Genomic DNA, 20,667 nt, shown 5'->3' with positions numbered 1-20,667 from the left:
GCCAGTGTCCGAATTATCGAAAATATTGAGAACATTTTGCCCTCCAAAACTCCAAGAGGAATATATTCCCTTTCTACAAGTGCAACTTATCAGCCCGTTGATTTTCATTAATGCTTGGAACACAAATAAGAGTGACACGGAGGTTGATGTTGAGGATAGATAATTCATCCCGACATTGTTGGAATAGTATTGAGCATAAAAGTCGCCTAGATGCCGATACAGATAGTTGTGTTTTTTTTGGTTTGAAATTGATTATTCCGCTTGAGTTAGACATTTAAGGAATGAAAGAAGATTCCCGACCCAACTCCACACTCTATCTTTGACCAGTCATGAAATATAGTCAGTCATGAAATATAGTGGTATCTTTTGTAACTATACCATCCTCCCAATCCAAAATTAAAATCTTAACTGAGGTTTTATTCAGTCGTTGTCCATCTCAAAAATATCCGCTGTAATAAGTCCGTTATAGTTGTCATGCCATACAAAAAAATAATAAAATTTGGTAAAAATTAATTTCCGAGTAAAATATCTTTTCAGGAATTGGAGATATTCTCTTCAAACTAGTTTTATCAAATCTAAGAAAAATCTAATGACAGTTTTTTAAATAAATAAATAAATACAAAAAAAATAATTTTGACAAGAGTATTGATTTTGACAAAAGTATTGTCGGGTCTCATTCTTATCTTGTTCTATGATAACTTTCGTTGACTGAATCGCTTTGATGGATCTTTCACTGAATTTGAAAATTTAAAATTTTCTATTTATTTATTTTCGAAGTTTTTTCTCGAACTTATTTTCAGTAACTTTAATATTAATTGTCAGTTTTTTTCTATAACAGATTTTTGTTCTTAATTGAAATATCTCGCTTTTGAGTAATTGAGTATTTTGATTTTTTGACACGTTTAACTCTCCTTAACAAAGGTTATATAAAGTGGCATACTTAGGCGTATACTTTTTCTGTTTTTAACCTTGTTCAAAAAGTAGCTTTTAAAAAATATGTAACATTCTTAGTACATTTTTAAACAGTGGAGTAGGGAGAAAGCTAATTGTGTGTTCCTTTCAAACAGTTTTACTATTAAAATAGCTTTTCCAGGAATACTCATCAGTTCTTTCACCTTGAAGCTTCATTCCCGATGAATGAAATACAAAGAGTTTAATTGACACTTTTTCCACATTCTATTTGATAAGTTAATACAGTCATTTAAGAGGCAATCATTTTTTCTTTCTTTACTTTAGCTTAGTAGAGATAGAAAGATAGAAAAATAAATAAGTAAATTAGGTGGCGTAACAGTCCATGAAAAATAAGGGCCTTGTGAATTAAATACAACTCTCAACCATTCCTTCGTGCGAGTAATGTTGTAAGAGATGGACCTACAGCTTATATGCCAAATCTGAACAGCTAATTTGAGAAAGCACTTTTCATGAAAAGAATTACTCGTGGAGGATTTGTAAATTCCTCGAAACCCGTGAAAAAAGTTAGGTGACACAGGCAGGGATTGAACCTAAGAGCCCTTGCATGACAACGCACTAACCATTACTCTACGAGTACTACAGTTAGATGGATAGTCTCTTTATTTTAAGATATAAATTATTAACAAATGTTTTTCTTTAAGAATATGGACATGGCAATTCTGTCGTCTTTCTGATCGACGTTTCATAATAAAAACACAATTAAAAGTTAAAATTTAAATGATAAACATAAGTTCAACTAATTATTTATAAAAAGAAAATTATAGTTTGTTTAAGCATCAAGTGAGATGATTTTGAAATAAAAAAATATATCAATTTTTACATGATTTGAAACACAAAATAATAAGTAGGAAACTTTTGTTTAACCATCAATTGCAATAACTGATTGTAAATTTATCTAAAAATATTGCGGTCATTTAGAGCAAATTTGTAGTGTCTATAGACTGTTGACCATCCAAAGAGCCGATTTGGAGTAGAGGACAGGATGCAAAGCAGTGTGTGGTGCCTTCTGCTTCTCAGGTATTACAAAGGCTTCAGATTTGTGGAAGATCAGTTCTATGCGACTTAGAGATAAGATTCAGTATTTCGACTAGGGCTCTAAACATGTAACTGTTAGCCTCAGAAAAAAACACATGCAGCAGTTCACAATTGCTTCAAAAGCACTCTATTTGGATTCAAGATCGATTTTTTGGTTAGAGTAAACCTTTGGTCACATCAAGTTTAGAGCTACTTTGGCTTCGTTGCTTTTTTCTTTTATGTGTTTCGAAACACTAAGAGTGTAAAACAGCAAAACTCCAAGATATTTGAAATAATGACCGCCCTCAATTGGTGCGTTGTTTAGGGACGAGTTTTCTTCTGCGAGCTTTATTCTCTGACACGGTTCAAAAATCAATTTTTTTGTCTTTTGAGTATTGACACTGAGTCTCCAGGATTCACAAAATATATTAAGTTTGTTGATTTGCAGTTGATGTTGTTTCAAACCATTCAGAGAATTAAAGTTCCGTCCAATACTGATGCAGTATATGAGGCAAGAAAGTTGACATAAAACATTAAGAAATTCACACAACAGGCATATAATTTCTTTTTCTGCTCAATCGATCTGCTGGAAATACTTGTCAGAGTGAATATATGACCTTGCATTGAGAAACCCGACCGAAATCTTTCCTGGAATATGGTGAGTCGGTTGTTGTTCGGAACAAAAGAATTTTCATAAAGCTTGTTCCGTACTATTCTTGTAGAATTCAATCGGAATGCCATCTATTCCATTAGCCATATTATTTTTCATTTTACTCAGAGTAGTTTTAAGCTCAGGACGATTAATAGGAATATACAGTTCGCAGATAGTAACATTGAGTTGTGCATAACAGAAAGCATGGTGATTCTCATCAGCTGACAAAAGAGTTTTAAAATGAGCTTCTAGTGTCTCAACTTCGAGCGTAGTCACCATGCTTCTATCACGATCACCCAGCTCAAGAACACTGTTCCAGAAATCCTGCGAGTTCTTACAATTTTCCAGTTCTTTTACAACATTATATTGACGTAATAAACTTTTTTTTTTAGAACAAAGTCATTTGAAATCCTTGTTAACATGAAGATAAATGTTTTTAAAAGTTAGATCGTTTGTAGATCTGAACAACTTAAGATAAACAAATGAAAGTTTACGGAGTTTCACACAAGCATGATTTCGGCTGTTGTTACTGAGCGCAAATGTTGCTGAGGCCTTGATAACTATTGTAATATGTTCATCATAACTGCCTATACTGTTATATTGACACGAGGAAATAGAGTTGACGTTACGGCTTAGTAATGATTTGTATAGATCGACACAATTCTCTTTTCACCTCAATTTTAAAAAGTTAGTTGATTGTCTCAGTACAATTTCATTAGCAACCTGAACCTTTACTTCAATCGGAAAGTGAGATGAGAAATTCGCCACTCCTCCTTAAAAATCTAATGATAGATTAAGCCACTCATGAGATATAGCTGCAATATCAATAAAAGATTGTCCTTGGCCACTTACGCATGTGAATTCTCCCGAAGCGTCTTGTTTAGAGGCTCCATGCATCACGGATAGTCCGAAATTTTCAAGGAATTTAGTAAGTAGTCTTCCATCTCGGTTTAAGGCATCTTTTTTCGAGTTTCTGTTAAGATTGGGGGTGTTGTGCGAGATTGTGTTGGGGCAGGAGAATTTTGATAGTTCCCGATCCTAGCATTTAAGTCTCCAATTAACAAAGAATTATCTACATTGGAGTTCTTTTCGAAGTCAACTAGGGTAACAAAGTCAAACTGCCAGTTATTGCAATTTAAGTATGTTAATTAATAGCAATATTAAGTATTATTAAATAATTCTATTTGCAAAATTGGTGCTTATAGCCTTTTTTACACCACATAAAATTCCAACACTGGCCTTTCCATGAACATTTGATCTTATTGCGGGTGACCATAAAATATTGAATTCCTTAAAGTATTTTAAAGAATTGTTTTAATTTTTTTTTCCACAAAAGTTTCCAAAAAATGTATTACATAATAATTTTGAATGAAATTAAAAAAATCAGGTTATAATATTTTGCTTTTGAAACCAGTAATATTATAAGATAAGATATTTACTTTTTTAAGATTTTTAAATTTAAGTTACTTATACTAAGGCAGATTAAAGCCATGCCTGACTTTTTTTTGACAACCAAACCTCGTGAATATTTGTAAACAAACGATTTACCATTAATTTGTAATTTATCGCCTGTTACAATTATTTTTGCGTTTGAATTTATCTCCAGCAACTTGAGTCTTAATTCGACGAGAGCTTGTCTTCTCTTTCGATACATAAGCTAACTTTTATCTACGATCTTTATTTAATACTTAGAATCGATTATTAACAATTCTGCTTTTGTTAGATTAAGACTTCTTAAACTAAGTTTTGTATTTTTTATACGACGCACGTGTCACATATATTTATGAGGTTCACTTAGGCGTATACTCACTTAAATCAACCAATTAATGGTATACGGGTCACGATATAAAACATAAAATATTTACGTTAAAGAAATTTAATGAATTTTTATATTTCTTATGATTGCTTTTCGTAACATTTTCTTTGAATTAACATACTCTTAGATTTTCTTGGAAATCCAAATGAACACACATTTTCATTGGAAAATAATGTTAAACAAAATTTCCGACTAAGTAAAGCTTTTATTTGCTTTGATTACCTACAGATATTTTCACTGGAACAAATGTTAATGCAAAAATGCCTAAGCAGGCTTCTTAATGTTAATAAGGATGTTTGAACGTTTTCATAAGCAAACTTGAAATACAAACTGGCACAACAGTCGTAAGCTAAAAATAAATGAAAAAGTAAAGTTTAAAAAGGTAAATTTTAAAAGCAGGGCTATCCGTTTTGAGGTTTCAAAAGTAAACGTAGATAAAACACATATTAAACAAATTTGTTCTTGATATTTCTTTTCATTATAAAATAAGAATGTTGAAATAATACTAATAATAATAATGAGAAATACTACATTGTTTAAATGACTACCACGCGAATTGTTACAAGCAGTGATTCTTTTGAGGTAATTTTCGACCAATTTTTGACACATATTTAGCGGTATGTCAGCATTGACATACAACAAGACAATGTTGGTTTTTAAGTGCTAACAATTTAAAAATGTATTTCCATTAACACGATCTTTTGTGTAGCTCCAGAAAAAAAAGCCCAGCGGTGTCAAATAGCATGATCTTCGTGGCCAGTTTATATCAACACGACGAGAAATTATGCGGGCAGGAAATGTCTCTTGCAATAAAGCCATATTCACTGGAGTTGTGTGGCATGTCGCAGCGTCTTGTTGAAACCACATATTTTCCAAGTCGTATTCTTTAATAGCAGGCAAAAATAAATGTTGTTATCATATGATCATAACGCTCCGAATTGACAGTGACAGTTTCCCCATTTTCGAAAGAAGTAGCAGTGACTTTTTGTGGATATAATGGCGATCCATTTTCGAACTTACAAGTTTGTTAGACAATTCTATACTATTATTATTTTTATATTCGAAGGCTGAACAAGATTTCTGTTAGCATAGCGCTATACTGTTTCATACAGGTCAGCTGTTTTAGTAGTAAGTGAAACCGAAGTAGGTGAGGATTCCGATTCAGCCTTATGTTATTATTCTTTTCGCACCATTGACTTGCCATATACATCTGGAATAATATTGCTTATCATCCACAATATGGTCTTTAAGCCAATTCTTTTTTAGTTTTATGTGGTTTGAATTGTAAATAAGCATACATCATTGAATATTGCTTCCTTTATTGAAGCCTTAATCTTCACAGATTATCAACTTCTCGCGAATTTGATTCTTTGTCTGATTCCAAAGCATTGTTTCATCCTATTCTCACACTGTAATCGTTGAAGGGCTTAACAACTCTTGCAGGTTCTGCATTCGGGTCAGACAACACCCGAAGGAGTGTGCGCTGAGTTCTTCGCTCTGTTGAACCACCTTGATCAGCCAGTGAAAGAGCATACTGGAATATCGGTCGTAGAAGGTCGAGAAGAAAGCACTCTTGACTCATTAGTGTTTTATCTTCTCTAGACACATCTGACCAAATTGTTATGTCTGCAAATTTCTCTTGTCAAAACCGTGTGGCGGTTATTAAGAACGGTCTTAATAATTATTTCAGGATCTTCAACTGGTCACTTTGCTTCCTCGATTGTGACATTGACGCCAGTGCTGTTTTTAATAAGGCTTAAGTAATAAGTTTCCGTTGTTTTACAGCCAACACTAATAAAGAAAGCTGGAAAAATTTCAAGGAAGTCAGGAACGTCTGCAACGTCCATATTTGACCGACCAAATTTATCAACGACCAAAATTTACGGTAAAAAATACTCCAGTGTCAAAAATGTTAGTAAGAAACATAAGAAATTCTTCGTTTTCCTCGATTCCTACGCTAACTTTCAATGACACTATATTTGTTTGCTCTTTAAATAAATCTTTTCTCTTCTTTAAAACTTCAGTTCAACGCCAATTCAATGCTGCCAGTGAGTGTTATAAGTTGCTGATTATATACTACTAATCTTATTTCACACTTGTATTGTAGCAAGAGTCCTTTAAGATCTTAACAAACATAAAAACGCTTGTAAAACAATTGCGAGAGCTATTTCATCTGTGCTACTCCTCAGGTCTCGTGCCAAGCGGATGGAAAACAGCATTTGTCCTGCTGAATTTCCTCACCCTGTTATTACCGAACGATCGCACCTACGTCCCTTGTTTTCAAGATCATGGAAACGCTTATTAATTATCAGCTCAAGAAATATCTCGAAGATCTTAATGACCGCCAGTACGGGTTTTGCAGCAATTATTCAACTGGTGATCTTCATTTCACCTGTAGAGCGAATCCTTACATAATTTTCGAGAAAGTAAGATTTTAGGACTTACTATATAATATATCAAATCCTTTGATAGCCTCCCTTATTGAAAATGCATGCTTCCATATTTCATGAATTCCGACTTCATTTCGTTAGTTTTCTGATCGTTCAATACAAGTAGTATTGGATGGGTTCAATGCAACGGCTTAGTCATTGATAAAGCTTAGATTCCCATCAATCAGCGAAATCAAGTATCAGTGAGCGTGGTTAGTAGACAGATGGTGGACCATCTCGAAACCTACCGCTAGTCATGTGTTCTTTCTGTCTGTTGTTCTTCGTCTTCTGTTCTTCTGTCCTTCTGTCTTGTATTAATGTCTTGTGTTGTAATCACTTCACAAAGTCTAGTCGCTCAAGGTGCGCTGTTCTCTACTCTGTACATTTATGTGCTGAGTAGTGTGTAATGTAATGTATAATGGATGGATTCAAGTCTGAAAACCACAAAATAAATGCTGATGTGCCCCAGGGCTCTGTTCTATCTCCAACACTCTTTCTCTTTTTTAAAAATGGTATCCTGTCTTTAAATTCTAATCCAATACATTGTTTTCTGACGACAGTATTCTTAGCTTTTCATATTCGTTTTCCAACTCACATTTTTCTTGCTCGGATAATTCCGTGCTTCTAGCAATGTTCATCAGTATATCCCCGAACCTAACTTTGGTCGTACTATCAAGTACAGATATTCGTTCTTAAGCCGTACTACGCGAATGTCGTCTTTGTCTTTCCCAGTAATTTCCATTTTCAATCAAAACCAAAGTGCACTGAAACCTGCTTTCAAACCCTTTTCCCTTTGACTTCGACTTATATTTATATGGATGTAAATCCATAAACGGCAGTTATAGAATTTAATGGTACAAGTTAAAATTTTGTTTTGTTTTGTTTAAGTGTCACAAGGGCGCAACCTTAACAAAATACACCCATGGTCAATTGCAAACAATGGATGTGAGAGCTTAACAATCATACTTTCTTCTTTTATCCACTTCCAGTTCTACTTGTAATAAAAGTTGTTGATGCCTTTGAAGCCCAACTTAGGTTAGTCTATTCCATTCCGATTCCTGGAAGGATTCCTTGGCACACATAGAAATGACAAAATTGACTTTAACTGTTGTTCTTTGAACATTGTATTATTGTTGATGATCAAACAAATTAAATTAAATTAAATTAAAATTCTCTCAATTTATTTTCTTACAGAGAGTTTCGTCTTGTTTTGCGCCAGGATCCGCTTTCTGTATTTACACCAGATGTCGAAATCGAGAATACCGTTGGACCAATGGATTATGACATCTCAAGGATATACACTGGTTCGTTAGAAGGTAAGTTTTTGAACAACTATATAATATAACCACAACATATGTATATGTATTTTTACCCCCTTTTACCTCATACAATAACAAAAACTCATCCACATATGAACGAAGAAGTGTATGCACTTGATGCGGTTACGTTCCTAATGATGGAATTTCGCTCAAAAGTTGTCATGGCTCGCAGCCCACGTTTGTATCTGAAGCTTTTCATCCGAGAAGGGAATATCTATTGTGTGGGTTTTTGTATATACATATGTATGTTTCGTATGTTACGTGATATAACTTAGCTTGAAGTTGAAGCAATTCAATGACAACTGAATAGGGAATACCTCAATACATACTGTACCTATAGCCTAGTCATATATTTATACAGGGTGGGTCAAAATTGATTTCCTAATTCAAAGTTGTAATACATTTTATAGATTTTATTTTCTGTAAGATATTTATTTGAGAATCATAAAAAATGCAAATATTGCTCCTCAAATGAACAGCAAGTTCTTGATCAATGAGATGAGCTTTAAAGCAGTTTCCATAATACTTCGTAGATTATCTGCGCTAAGCGCCCGTATTTAAACTAGAATTGTCTGCTTCAGCTCTTCAAAAGAATATCAATACTGTATGGACACTGTTTGGTCATTGAAAATATAACATATTAGCGTCATTTTGGAGCATTTCCTGACTTTAATGCGTTCCACATACGCTTCAAAGTTCCGACAGATCTTCCAGCTCAAGGTAGATGAACGAACCTCAGCTCTTTTTTGACAAAATTATGCAACTATGATGAGTTTCTTTTTAAGCTTAGAAGTCACTTTTGACCCACCCTGTATATCCTATCCACAGTGCGAGTTCAGCTCAGTTACAGAAGATTGTGATTTTCTCCCTGATTCGTGGTTACAGATCCTACTGTGAGATTTAAAATAAATGCAATATTGTTGTTGTTGTTGGATAGACTTGGTATTGTAAAAGTCGCATAGAAGAGTGTATCTGTTTCTCGTTATTGCAGCGGTTACATCTTTTACTGCTCGTCGTTCTATAGATATGACATACAAATGAATATAAATATATATGTAGTTGGTATAGGGATTTTATTCCCTTAATTGGCACCAAGGAACAATGGTTATACGATAGATCTAGATTTATATAGTTAGAGATTCTTTCAAGGTTTTTGGTTACTTTAAGTTTGGATTTCTGTTCTCATCTGTAATGGAGAAAGATATCTAACATGGAAGGTAGCTACAGAAATATGTTCTCATATAGGGTTATGTGGATTTTGTGGCATTGGAAAATTCTATATAATTATTGTAATAATGTTCTCATACTTGGATTGCATCATGGATAAATTAGATTTGTGGGTCACATATGGGATCAAAAGAAAGATTAAATGCAAGTTTTTTCTTTTTTAAATAACAATAAAAAAGTAGTGTTTAGAAGATTGTCAAGGTAATGGTTTTGCAGAAGTTGTTACCCAACAGTATCGAAGTATCAGGTTGACCGGAATTGACGTTTTTATGATGATTAAAGTTACCCTTATAGAAAACATATGGATACTTTGAAGTAAAAAATTGATAGATATTACAGAATTATTTAAAACTTTAAGAATGAACAATTGTTGTGGTAAGGACGCTAAATTAACGTTCAGCACTAGCTGCGGTAACAGGTATGGTGGAAAACACACGGAACACAATACAAATTTTGAGGAACATCGTCTCCAAGTTGTTAGAATAAATAGCATTGAGCAAATTCAATGGCGGAACTTCTGCTTCAAAATTGGTTTCATAAATGTGTTTAAGATTATTTATTATTATTATTTATTCTTTTAACTCTTGAAACGCACGCGAGTTATACTTTTGAATTAGCCTTGTAGCGGAGTTTTTAATCTCAATTTTGTCCGTTGTTGGAAACTGTCATAATAATGAAAATGTAATATTCGAATTTGTATCGTACCGAACCGATGTGAAATTCGGGATATAATTGAATCAACTATGATGTAAAATCTGCTTCTCTTAATATTTATTTCTTCGTCTGTTTTAATTTGCTCTCCGGCTCCTCGATTTTTTCAAAAATGTCTCTTTAATTACCTTTTTCAGTTCAATGGAAACGATTTTGAAACATACCCCAATCCAGTAGCAACTGCTTTGCATTCAGATAAAATTTGATCCCATCCGTTTTAAATAATGTTTAAATTGGAGATAAACTTGTCAAGATTTCAAATTTCAACGTCAGTAGTCATGTTTCTGGCTTGAAAAATAATGCTTCTTTCATTTATAGAGCTAAGAACCTTGCACCAAATCGAAGACATCAGGAAGCATTCAAATTTGTGCATACATTTTAAAATGCCATTTCTATCTCTTCGAGCTTCAGCAGTTAAACTAATATCACTTAATGATGTTCTAAGGTTTTTCAAATGATTTGCAAATGGTTTCACTGACTCAATTCTAGCTGACCATCTTGTATCGAAAAGTTTGTGAAGGGATCCGGGCACATTTTTCTTAAGAATTTCCCATCGTTGGGAACTGCTGCTAAACAAAGTAAAACACTTTTGAACAATACCAAAAAATGTGATTGCGACAGAACAACAATTTCCTACATATACACACTTGGAAGTTATTTGATACCGTTTAAATTTACAGTAAATAACTTATTCAAAATATTAATTGATTAATATTACGGAAACCACAGTTTAAAAACGTTTGCGTGGAATTTTCCGGTCCCCCGAAACCGTCACAAAAAATTCGTTCCCAGCAGAAACAAAAATAGAAGGAAAAAAAAAACTTTATAAAAACAGAAACCGAAATAAATATAATGACTTTATAATTTTTCAAAATAATATAAATTAGAAATTTACGTTAAATTAAATAAGAAAAGCGAAACAATTGATTATATAGATAGATAACATGGAAATTTTCGAGCTCCTAAAAATAACTGGAACTAGGTATAGTGATGATGACCATGGAGTATAATGACAAAAAAAACACTTTAATCATTGCTTTCAATTTTACGCGCCCTAGAAAATATCGGGCCCAGGTCAATGAACCCCTCCCTCTCCTCTCGACGAGGCTGAAGTTTTGAGAGGACTTCATTCTTTGGTTCAAAAAATATGTACATATAAGATGAAATTTTTATAATGCCAATACCGTTATTTGCCCCCAAAATATTTATGTAAAAATAAAAATTTTACAAAAGTCGACTAGTATTTTTTTTGTAAAAGAAACTGTCTATACAATTTTGCCAAAAATATCACTCAAAGTCGAAAAATTACTTAATTAAGGTGGTGTTAGAGTCTTGTGTGAATTAGGACCTCAACCAATTGTGCACTCCAATCTGGGTTAGGTAACTTTTCACTTCTTTGCGCCACCTGATCCACGGCTTTCCACTACTGCACTGTCCTGTAGGCGTGGATTAGAAGAAATCCCGGAAGGGAGCATTGGTTTCCATGCGCTCTACGTTACCCAGCTTTATCAGGATCTGCTATTAAATAACCCAAAAAAATAGTCGGTCTCAAAACGACCTAAGGTGCTTTTGTCATATTTTGGTTGATCGAGAGAGGGTTCTACTTTTCCAGTTATTTCTTAGCCCAAGGAAACAGCTATTAGTCAGAGTAGTTCTTCATTGATCTGGTGTTATTTTTTGATTCAAAGCGGAATCCAGATAGACAAAGTCCTTAACTACATCAAAGTTAAGGCTATCGAGGGTGATGTTTTGACCGAGACGGTAAACAGGCACTTAGAGGGTTATAAATAGCCTTAACATCAATGAAGCTTAAACGCAGTGCCAGCTTTAGGAAAATAGGGAACGATTTAAAAAGAGATTTGAATATCAAAAAGAAAACCAGAGTTGGTTGAAGCACTACACATTCTCAATGTGCGGTTCAAAAAAGAACAAATATGCTTAACCATACGTCCGAAATTTAGTCCAATGGTAAACTGATGAACAATCCTAGAAGTGCGAGTATTAAAAGACAATTGTTAGAAGGATTAGGGTTAATGCAACTGGATAATTCAACAGAACGTTTTTTGTAAAAAAATCGGTAAAACAACGAAACGATAGGAACATTGCGGCGGTATTCGAAAGATGTAAGTACATCGATTATTGTTCTGTTGCCTATTATTTTGAAAGCTCTTTTTTAGACCCTATCCCAAAGATATTTGATTTAAGTGCACCTACAGAAATATGAGAGTTTTATTTAAGTTTTAGAAGAATGAAGGCTTTTTTAAATTACAAGGGATGAAAAATGTCTTGCACCTTCGGAGAAATCCTAAAATGTGATCGTTTCATAACAGGTGATCGGTAATACAGATACCAAGTTCTGAAAATTAATTAGTTATCTCGATGCAAGCGACACTTTCTTTCGCCCTCATTAACCGCTGAACCCATTTTAGTCCCTCTGTCTCAATACTCACAAAAGTCTCATTGACAGACATAACGCTAAGTTCTTTCAATTATATTAATTTCTTCATCTGCTTCTAGTGTTGACTTGGGAGCTCTGCTTTATTCCTTTTAGGGTATCGCTAAATCAATCACACCTTTTTTGAGATCGAAAGGTTCGGTTAAGTTGTTCCCAAACATTATGGACCAGTGCGAAATTCTCCATGGTCTTCCTGCACAAACGGACAAACTTAACATGGCTCTTATTAGTTTCACCTTATAGATGCTGTCTTATGCGGTCTTGAAATCGAAGCAAATGTGGTGGGTGTCGAATTGAATCAGTCGCAATGCAGATATTTTATTGCATTTGGACTTTTTTTGGTATAAGCTGGTCATATTGATAAAGATCTATCTATTCTTGACGATGGGTCTTAGACTAGTAGGTGCAGTTTTAGTTATTACAGTATCCACTGAAAACTGAGCTCACTTTCTTCCAACCACATTTTACTGATAAGTTGACACATGCTTATAACCAAAGTATCTCAAGCCGCTTTGAAAAGCTGCGCAACTAAGCCATATGCTCCATCGGCTTTGTTAGACTTCCGATAAGATTTAGATACCATTAAGTTGTGTAAGTCCGAAAGACGGGATTGTTGTCTATCGTTGTCTAATATTGAGTGGATTCTCAATATAAGACTTTTAAATCCCATGCTTTGATAAACTGTCACGAAGTTATCAAAAAACATAGAAAATATAGGATGTCAAAAGCAAATTGTAACTTTCTCAATTTCCGGTCAGTGAATGTTTATTTCGAATACTGTCATTATTTCAAAGTTTTTTCATTAAGTCTGTAATACAAAATATTGAATTCACATAGTTTGAAAACACATTTAGATATTCAAGCGGACTACGAACTCATATCAACTCTTTGAAAACATAACTTCAAGAAAAAAATTTCCTTTACGAAGGGTGGAAATTTGTAAATCGTGTCTTTGAATGTGCCTTATTTTTTTAACTTGAACTATTTTTGTCTAATAATAAAATCAAGTCTAGTTCAATATGTTTTTGTATTGAACTTGTTTTGGGTGAACATTTTTAAATAAAAAATATATATATAAAATAGGGACACTTTTTCTCTACAAAGGAAAATTGGAGTCTTGAGCCTGCATGCAGCAAACTCATTATTAGCTTTAGCAATATTCGAATCGAAGTTCTATGCACGTTTTTCCTCTATAGAGAACAGATTACGAGCGACGTTCTTTTTTTGTTGTTGTATCCTTCAGCCTTCACGTTAGCACGTTAGCCTAACAGGGCTTAAAACGGCGACATCTGCTGCTTACATTAACATAAATTCGCAAAAATTTAAATGCCAAACATGAAGCCTGGGATGTGATGATGCTTTTTATAAAGTGAGGGCCTCGCCTCTCCATAAGTATACAAAAACACCTCCGAATTTTCAATAATTCTATTTGACCTTTTTTTCGGTCTGGCTGGCGGGCGGCCTGGCACTGGCAGTTCATTTGCTTTGCTCAACATATAGAGCAGTAGGTTGATACGAGGACGAGAACAAGGACGAGCACGTTGGGAAGTGTGTTGTTTATCTCGACATCTCTAGAAGAAGGCTATAGATAAGGTCTGTGGTCTCTATAACTTCAACATGCTCCACACTCAGCTATACCAGAATTCACATTGCCCTCGAATTACCATCCTTTTCGTTTATCCTCATCAAAATACAATTTGAGAAAAATTAAAGTTTTATCACGTCCTGGACATTCGCTCGTCGCTGCTTCACACTCAAACAGTATTCATATTCACATAAAGAATTTCTGTTATTTTTGTTTGGCATTCGGGACGGGCTTGGAGTCATCAGTGATGGGTGATGTCCTGATGGATGCAGGGATGGGATTTTTGGGGGAATATAGTGATGGTGTAAATGTGTTTTTTGAGTTTTCCCCTGGCAAATCACTTTCTATGCGAATATACTACTCGTAGTCGTACATCCTGTAAAAAGGACAACACAATGATCAAAAATATGGGTAGTCATAGTCATTTGCCACTTGTACCCAAGCAAAACAATTTCAAGTGTGAATATTTTCGTTTCCTTAAGAGTATGGGAGAGGCTTTAGATTTAGATGTAGGTATATGTTATTATTATGGGTATAAGTACGTCCTTAATACACTTATGGGTACTTAGGTTTCTTTGTTTTGTTCTCGTTTTTGTTGTTGTTGGTGATGTTCTTTTTTATGTTATGGCATGCAAAAGTTCAAGTAGCCATCATAACCTGGCTTTATAGGCAAGTCCTTTATAAGAAATGTATGTACCTATCCTACACCTGTGGCCTACCTTACCGCCCTCCTACATACAGACTATAATGATTTTGCAAAATATAAAAACGCCTCAAGGTCAAGATGATGATGTCCTGTATTTATGTGCTGTGTGTTTATTTTCTCTTACAACAAAACCAAAATTCCAATGAATGTAAGTGTTTCGTCCTTGGAAGGATATATTTGTGTACATTAATTTTATATCTATACGAGTAAAATGTTTATATTGCTGGTATAAAAAGATCACACAAAAAAAGTCGTCCTTAAACGAGGTGATAGAAAAAGCTGAAGAAAAAGAAGGAGAAGATGAAGAAGGACAAGAAAAAGAAGAAGAAGACGAAAGTATATTTTTGCTAATGGTTCATCTTTAGCTTCCTTCTTCCTTAAATAAGATAATTCGGTTCCGTTTCTGGTAATGGAAAAGGTATTTAAGGACATTTTTATCTCTTGACGCAATCTTGAGGGTAGGTAGATAGGCACTATATAGGCATCCAGTGGTACTCTGCTTCTACATACATTTATATGTTTTTCTTTTTCTTTTTATTTATTTTTATTTTTTGTTGTGTCCTCTTATATTCATTTTATAGGATGACATTTTTGTAAGTAGGTGGGTATAGGATGTAAGAGGAGGTGTGACTTTGAGTGATTGAAATAAGAACGCGCAAAAGGTCCTTTTTATATGTGTTGTGGAATTGTGTTGATAAATTGAGTTATTTTTTTTCGTTTTCTTTTTTGTTATTGTCGTAGGGCATAATTTTAAGATAGAATCCTGATGTAATGGGCAAATAAGTAGAAATCTTGTTATTTAATGAAGTAAAACTTGTTCTTCAAAGTCAATGAAGCTGAAACATGTACAAGTATAATATTGAAACATACCTCAACCTACCATATTGAGTTCTTTGTTTCTGTTTTCTTTTTGTAACAAATAGGTTTTCAATATGTTTCATTATTTACATTTTTTCTATCGATTTATATCAATTTATTTTAGTCCTTATATATTTTCTTATATGCAAAGCGATGAAAAAACAGAGACATTTTCGAAATTTTATGTTCTTAAATTTTTTATAAGAACCCAAGGTTGATATATGAAGAGCAGGCATAAAATAGCTACACTATTTGAGAATAAAACTGTTTCTCATAGATGCAAAACCTATTAAGATTATCTAAGCCTTGCATAAGATAACGAAAAGCTTTAATCTTAATTGTTGTATTCCTTCATTGCATCTTCCTTAGGCTCAAAAAATTACTATCCAGAAAAACCTAAAATTAAAATTTTTGTGTTTGGATCTAAAAAAAATGCACTTTTCAAAAATGTAATAAAAATGTTAAAAATCACTACAAAAATGGTGACCATTTTAAATTCACAGGTGTCGGCTTTATAAGAAAAGTTTTCTGAACGTCTATAAAGAGGTGATCACAATTTGACACTGAAAACTTTTGACAAGTGAAAGATAAAGTCTATATTGATACTTTTCAAAGGACTCAAATCTTCATCAAACAGAAATCATTTGTTGATTTTGCTTTAAAAATGGTGATTCTTGACTGTCTATTTAATTTTCGTATTGAAAATCCTTAAATTTGTCAGCGTTTCTAGATCTCTAGAATCTTTATCTATGGTCTTAATAGAGATTTTGATGTGTACAATCGTACTTCGAGATATTTTCTTTTGTCAGCAATATCTCAAGAACCCGAAGGAGGGAAGAGGTATCAATATCAAAAATAAAATGCACCACTGTGTCCTTCGAGCTTGCTCAGGTTTGAATGTATACATATACGTGTGTCTGTTTAAAAATATTTCCTGTATTTTAAGATTAAAAAAATGTAACAGCAATAAAAGTTTGTTTTCAAAAATTAAAATTCCATTTAATTTCTTAAAAAACAATTATTTTTCGAAAGCGGTTTTAGATAAGTTATTAAGATCTAATTAACTTCCCATAGGAATTACAATTTGTCTGATTTGTCAATTTAAAAGTTTTGACATTTCTTGACTTTTAAAGGTCTGGAGCGTAGAAATAAATAATTCTTAAAAGGCTGCCTGTGCATGAGATATGGTCTTCAAATAAATATATGTAATTAAAAATTTCTACAACTGAAAGAAGATCTGTTTGAATAATAATAAAAAAAGCACACAATTAGAAGAAAGTTTTGTAAAAATCAAAAGTTAAAATTAACTTCAGCTAAAAAAAAAAATATAACTAAAACTAATAAAATGGACAATTTTCAAAAATAAATGGTAAGAAAACATCTGAAAATTAAAATTCTATAAATAAAGTTTATTTAACAATTGCAGCTTTGACATAAAATAAAAACTTCAAGAAGGGGGTTTGTTCGTAGACTACTACATTGAAATGTAGTGTTGAAGAGGGCTTAAAGATCGCCCCAGTTCTTTATATACATGAATCGGGTTGAAATGAGCTTGATTCGACTCAATTCCGGTCGGGGATCGGAGTAGAGTCAAAATTAATGGAGAAGAACCTATGTGGAGGAGTTGGTTTTTTAAGATAATGCATAACGGTCTGCTTATTTGCATGTTTGTGTATACAAAAAAAAGTTTTGTTTTAATCAAATAAAAAAATGCATGTGGAGCAGGAAGCATATTCTTATATGTATCAAACTCTCACTTGCACTTTACTCATCGAAAAAATCCTAACACCATTTGCATTTTAGAAAGTGCTGTCAAACTTAATCAGTAAATCTTCTTGCGCGGGGGAAACACCAAAAAGATTTTTTTAAACTAAACTGTGATAAACCTTTATTGGAAACATAGCAAAACTTAATTATCTTTTTTATTGTTTTCTCTTGCAAAATTAGCCCCGTTTCATTTACAAAACTTAATAATATCAACAGTAACAGATTGATTTGTTCCCCAATCTAAAACACATGATTCCAAATGCACAACTACTTAACGAACACAGCCATTGAGATACAAATGCAATACAAATCGTACCAACATTCGAGAACGCAATCACATAAGATCCATTTAAGACTCGTGTAAATGTCAAAAACCCATCCTTAGTAAGATTGCACTTTAGCTTTATTCGGTAGTATTCATACTGCTGATATTGTTTTTGTTATTCTATTATACTATTGATAGATTTTGCAATTAAACACGATAATTCTAACAGAATATTAAACAAATACATTTTTGGAAAAAATCTAATTAACGGTTTTTTTATAAATCGAAAAAACTGAAAAAAAATATTTCACCTCGAAAATTTTACGAATAAAAAATGATTTTATCTTCAAAACAATTTTGTACAGCGAAAAATAACGTTTTTAAAATCTGCTAAAATTTTGAGAAAAATCAAATTTACACTTTTTTGTATAAAAAATAATAACCTAAAAACAAAACATTATACAAAGCTGGTAAAAATTGAATTTCGATTCAAATATCTTTTCAAAAATTTGAGATTATGGCTTCGAACTTAATTTATCTTTTAGGAAATATTGTTTTCAACATTATGAAAAATTTTGATTTATTTTTTATTGTTTTCAACATTTTGAAAAATTTTGAGAAAAATCGAATTTAAAGTTTTCTCACAAAAAACGAAAACCTAAAAAAAGTTGGTAAAAATTGATTTTCGGTTCAAATATCTATTCAAAACTGTGAGATATTGGCTTTAAACTACTTTTATCTTTTGAAAAATATTGTTGTTAACATTCAGAAAAATTGTGAGAAAAATCTAATTGACAGTTTTTTTACAAAAAAAAAAAAATACTAAAACTTGGTAAGAATTTACTTTCGCCTCAAATAGCTTCTCAAAAATTAAAAATATTGTCTTAAATTTTTTTAAATTTCACAGAAAATAATGTTTTCGATATTTAGGAGTTTTTTTTATAAAAAATCCAACAGTCCTTTTTTTTCATACAAAAAAAATCTACAAAAAATAATCCGTACATTAGGTAAAAATTGATGTTCGCTTCTTGATATCGCTCAAATTAATTTCATCCATCCAATTTGTAAAATTTAACATATGCTACTAAAGTTGGTAAACATTTGTTTTTGACTAAAAATCTATTTAACAAAACCAGATTTTCAAACTAAAATATTTTTTGATATAAAACATATTGTTGGTAATTTAACAAAACCAGATTTTCAAACTAAAATATTTCTTGATATAAAACATATTGTTGGTAATTTTAATTTTTTTTTTAAATAATTCAACTGACAATTTTTTAACCCAACACGAAAACCTACAAACCTTTAATGCAAGACAAATCGACAGTCGGTATGGGAAGTCATCAGTGTGGGTAGCATCCCAGCCTCTTTTTAAATATTGATTGTGGACCAAAATACCTTGAAAACCAATAAAGCATTGCAGACTAAACTTATTTTACTGCATACAAAATATTTTTGCTGACTTCTAAAAATTTTAGGCACTGACAGTTTTTTTTTGCGAACAACTAAATCCAATCAAAAATGCCTCAAAAACAGCTTGAACTGTTTTTAGTTTGAATCTGTAAACCCCCTGTTCAGTATTTGATGAAAGTACCAATTGAACAAAGCTGAACAGAAATAATTTTCGCATTAATATCATTTCAATCTAATTATTGTTTTGTTCCAGATGCCAAGTGCTAAAATATTATTATTAATCAATTTGCAATCCTTTACTCAAAATATACTTAAAAACTTCAAGTTGACGCAGTTTACATAAGGATCTCAGCAAAGCTTACGATTTTGTTAACCAACAAAAGTCGTCTAGGCAAGCTTGAAATGTTTGGTTTCCTTTCTTAAATCTTTTCAGGATAACTCTATATCTATTTTAACGACACAGTATATTAAAATCGGTATTAAATGTTCAACAAAAATGTATTGCACGTTTGGTTATCCCGCTTATTTTCTTAATTTTGTTTTTACGAAATTATATCTGTCAATTCATATAGTAAATGGCTCTTTAACACTCATCACTCATGATCTCAAACTATTTTTCAAAGTGAAGAGTTACGAGTATGTTAATTATTGCGAATCCATTCCGTCATCATGAATACTATCGATAAAAGTAAAAGTAGAATGTTACTAGGGATGGGTTTTTGACATTTATACGAGTCTCGAATGGATCTTATGTGATTTCATTCTCAAATGTTGGTACCATTGATATTGCATTTGTATCTCGTTGTGTTCGTTAAGTAGTTGTGTATTTGGAATCATGTGTCTTTTCCATTGGAGAAAAAATCAATCTATTACTGTTGATATTATTTAGTTTTGTTAATGAAAATGGACTAACTGGGCTTATTTTGTAAGAGAAAACAATAAAAAAATAATTAAGTTTTTCTTCTATTTGTGTTTTTTAAATTATTATTTCGACAGTTCTTCTTTCAATTATACCAATTTTTAAATTGAGGCGAGCTTCAAGCTCGCTTCAACACTACATGTTAATGTAGTAGAATTTCAATTTCTTAATGTTTTCTTCCACATTTCTTGTTGAAAATTGTCCGTTTTATTAGTTTTAGCTAGTTTTTTTTGCTAAGTTAATTTTAACTTTTAATTTTCAGAAAACTTTCTGTGTTTTATTATTATTATTCTGACAGATATTCTTTCAGTTGTACCAATTTTTAAATACAAAAATACTGCAGATCGTTTTGTTGGAAATTTCTCACTGTACTTTATATGAAATACCAAAAAACGCACTTAAATTTGGAATTGTTACATATTTCACTTTTCAATTCGCTTTCTGATCATCTCGTTTAAAAATAATCAGAGAAATATTGTGACATTACTTTTAAAATCATATTGATGTTGCAGAATTTGTGCGAAAATTGCGTTCGGATTTGGGAAGAAGAAAAGCA

The 20,667-nt window shown here is 32.4% G+C and overlaps 1 protein-coding gene across 1 annotated transcript in view; it reads left to right on the top strand.

The window, feature by feature from the left end:
- Window positions 1-20,667, top strand: part of LOC129940919 (uncharacterized) — a 480,879-nt gene that overhangs the window by 270,823 nt on the left and 189,389 nt on the right. Inside the window, exon 4 of the mRNA XM_056049447.1 lies at window positions 8,078-8,199. Within this exon, the coding sequence (XP_055905422.1) occupies window positions 8,078-8,199 (122 nt within the window). The remainder of the gene's footprint in view (window positions 1-8,077; window positions 8,200-20,667) is intronic.

The sequence above is a fragment of the Eupeodes corollae genome, chromosome 1, assembly GCF_945859685.1.
Source record: "Eupeodes corollae chromosome 1, idEupCoro1.1, whole genome shotgun sequence".
Classification (NCBI taxonomy): domain Eukaryota; kingdom Metazoa; phylum Arthropoda; class Insecta; order Diptera; family Syrphidae; genus Eupeodes; species Eupeodes corollae.
The sequence above is the reverse complement of the archived record's forward strand: the minus strand, read 5'-3'. Positions and strand labels throughout refer to the sequence as shown.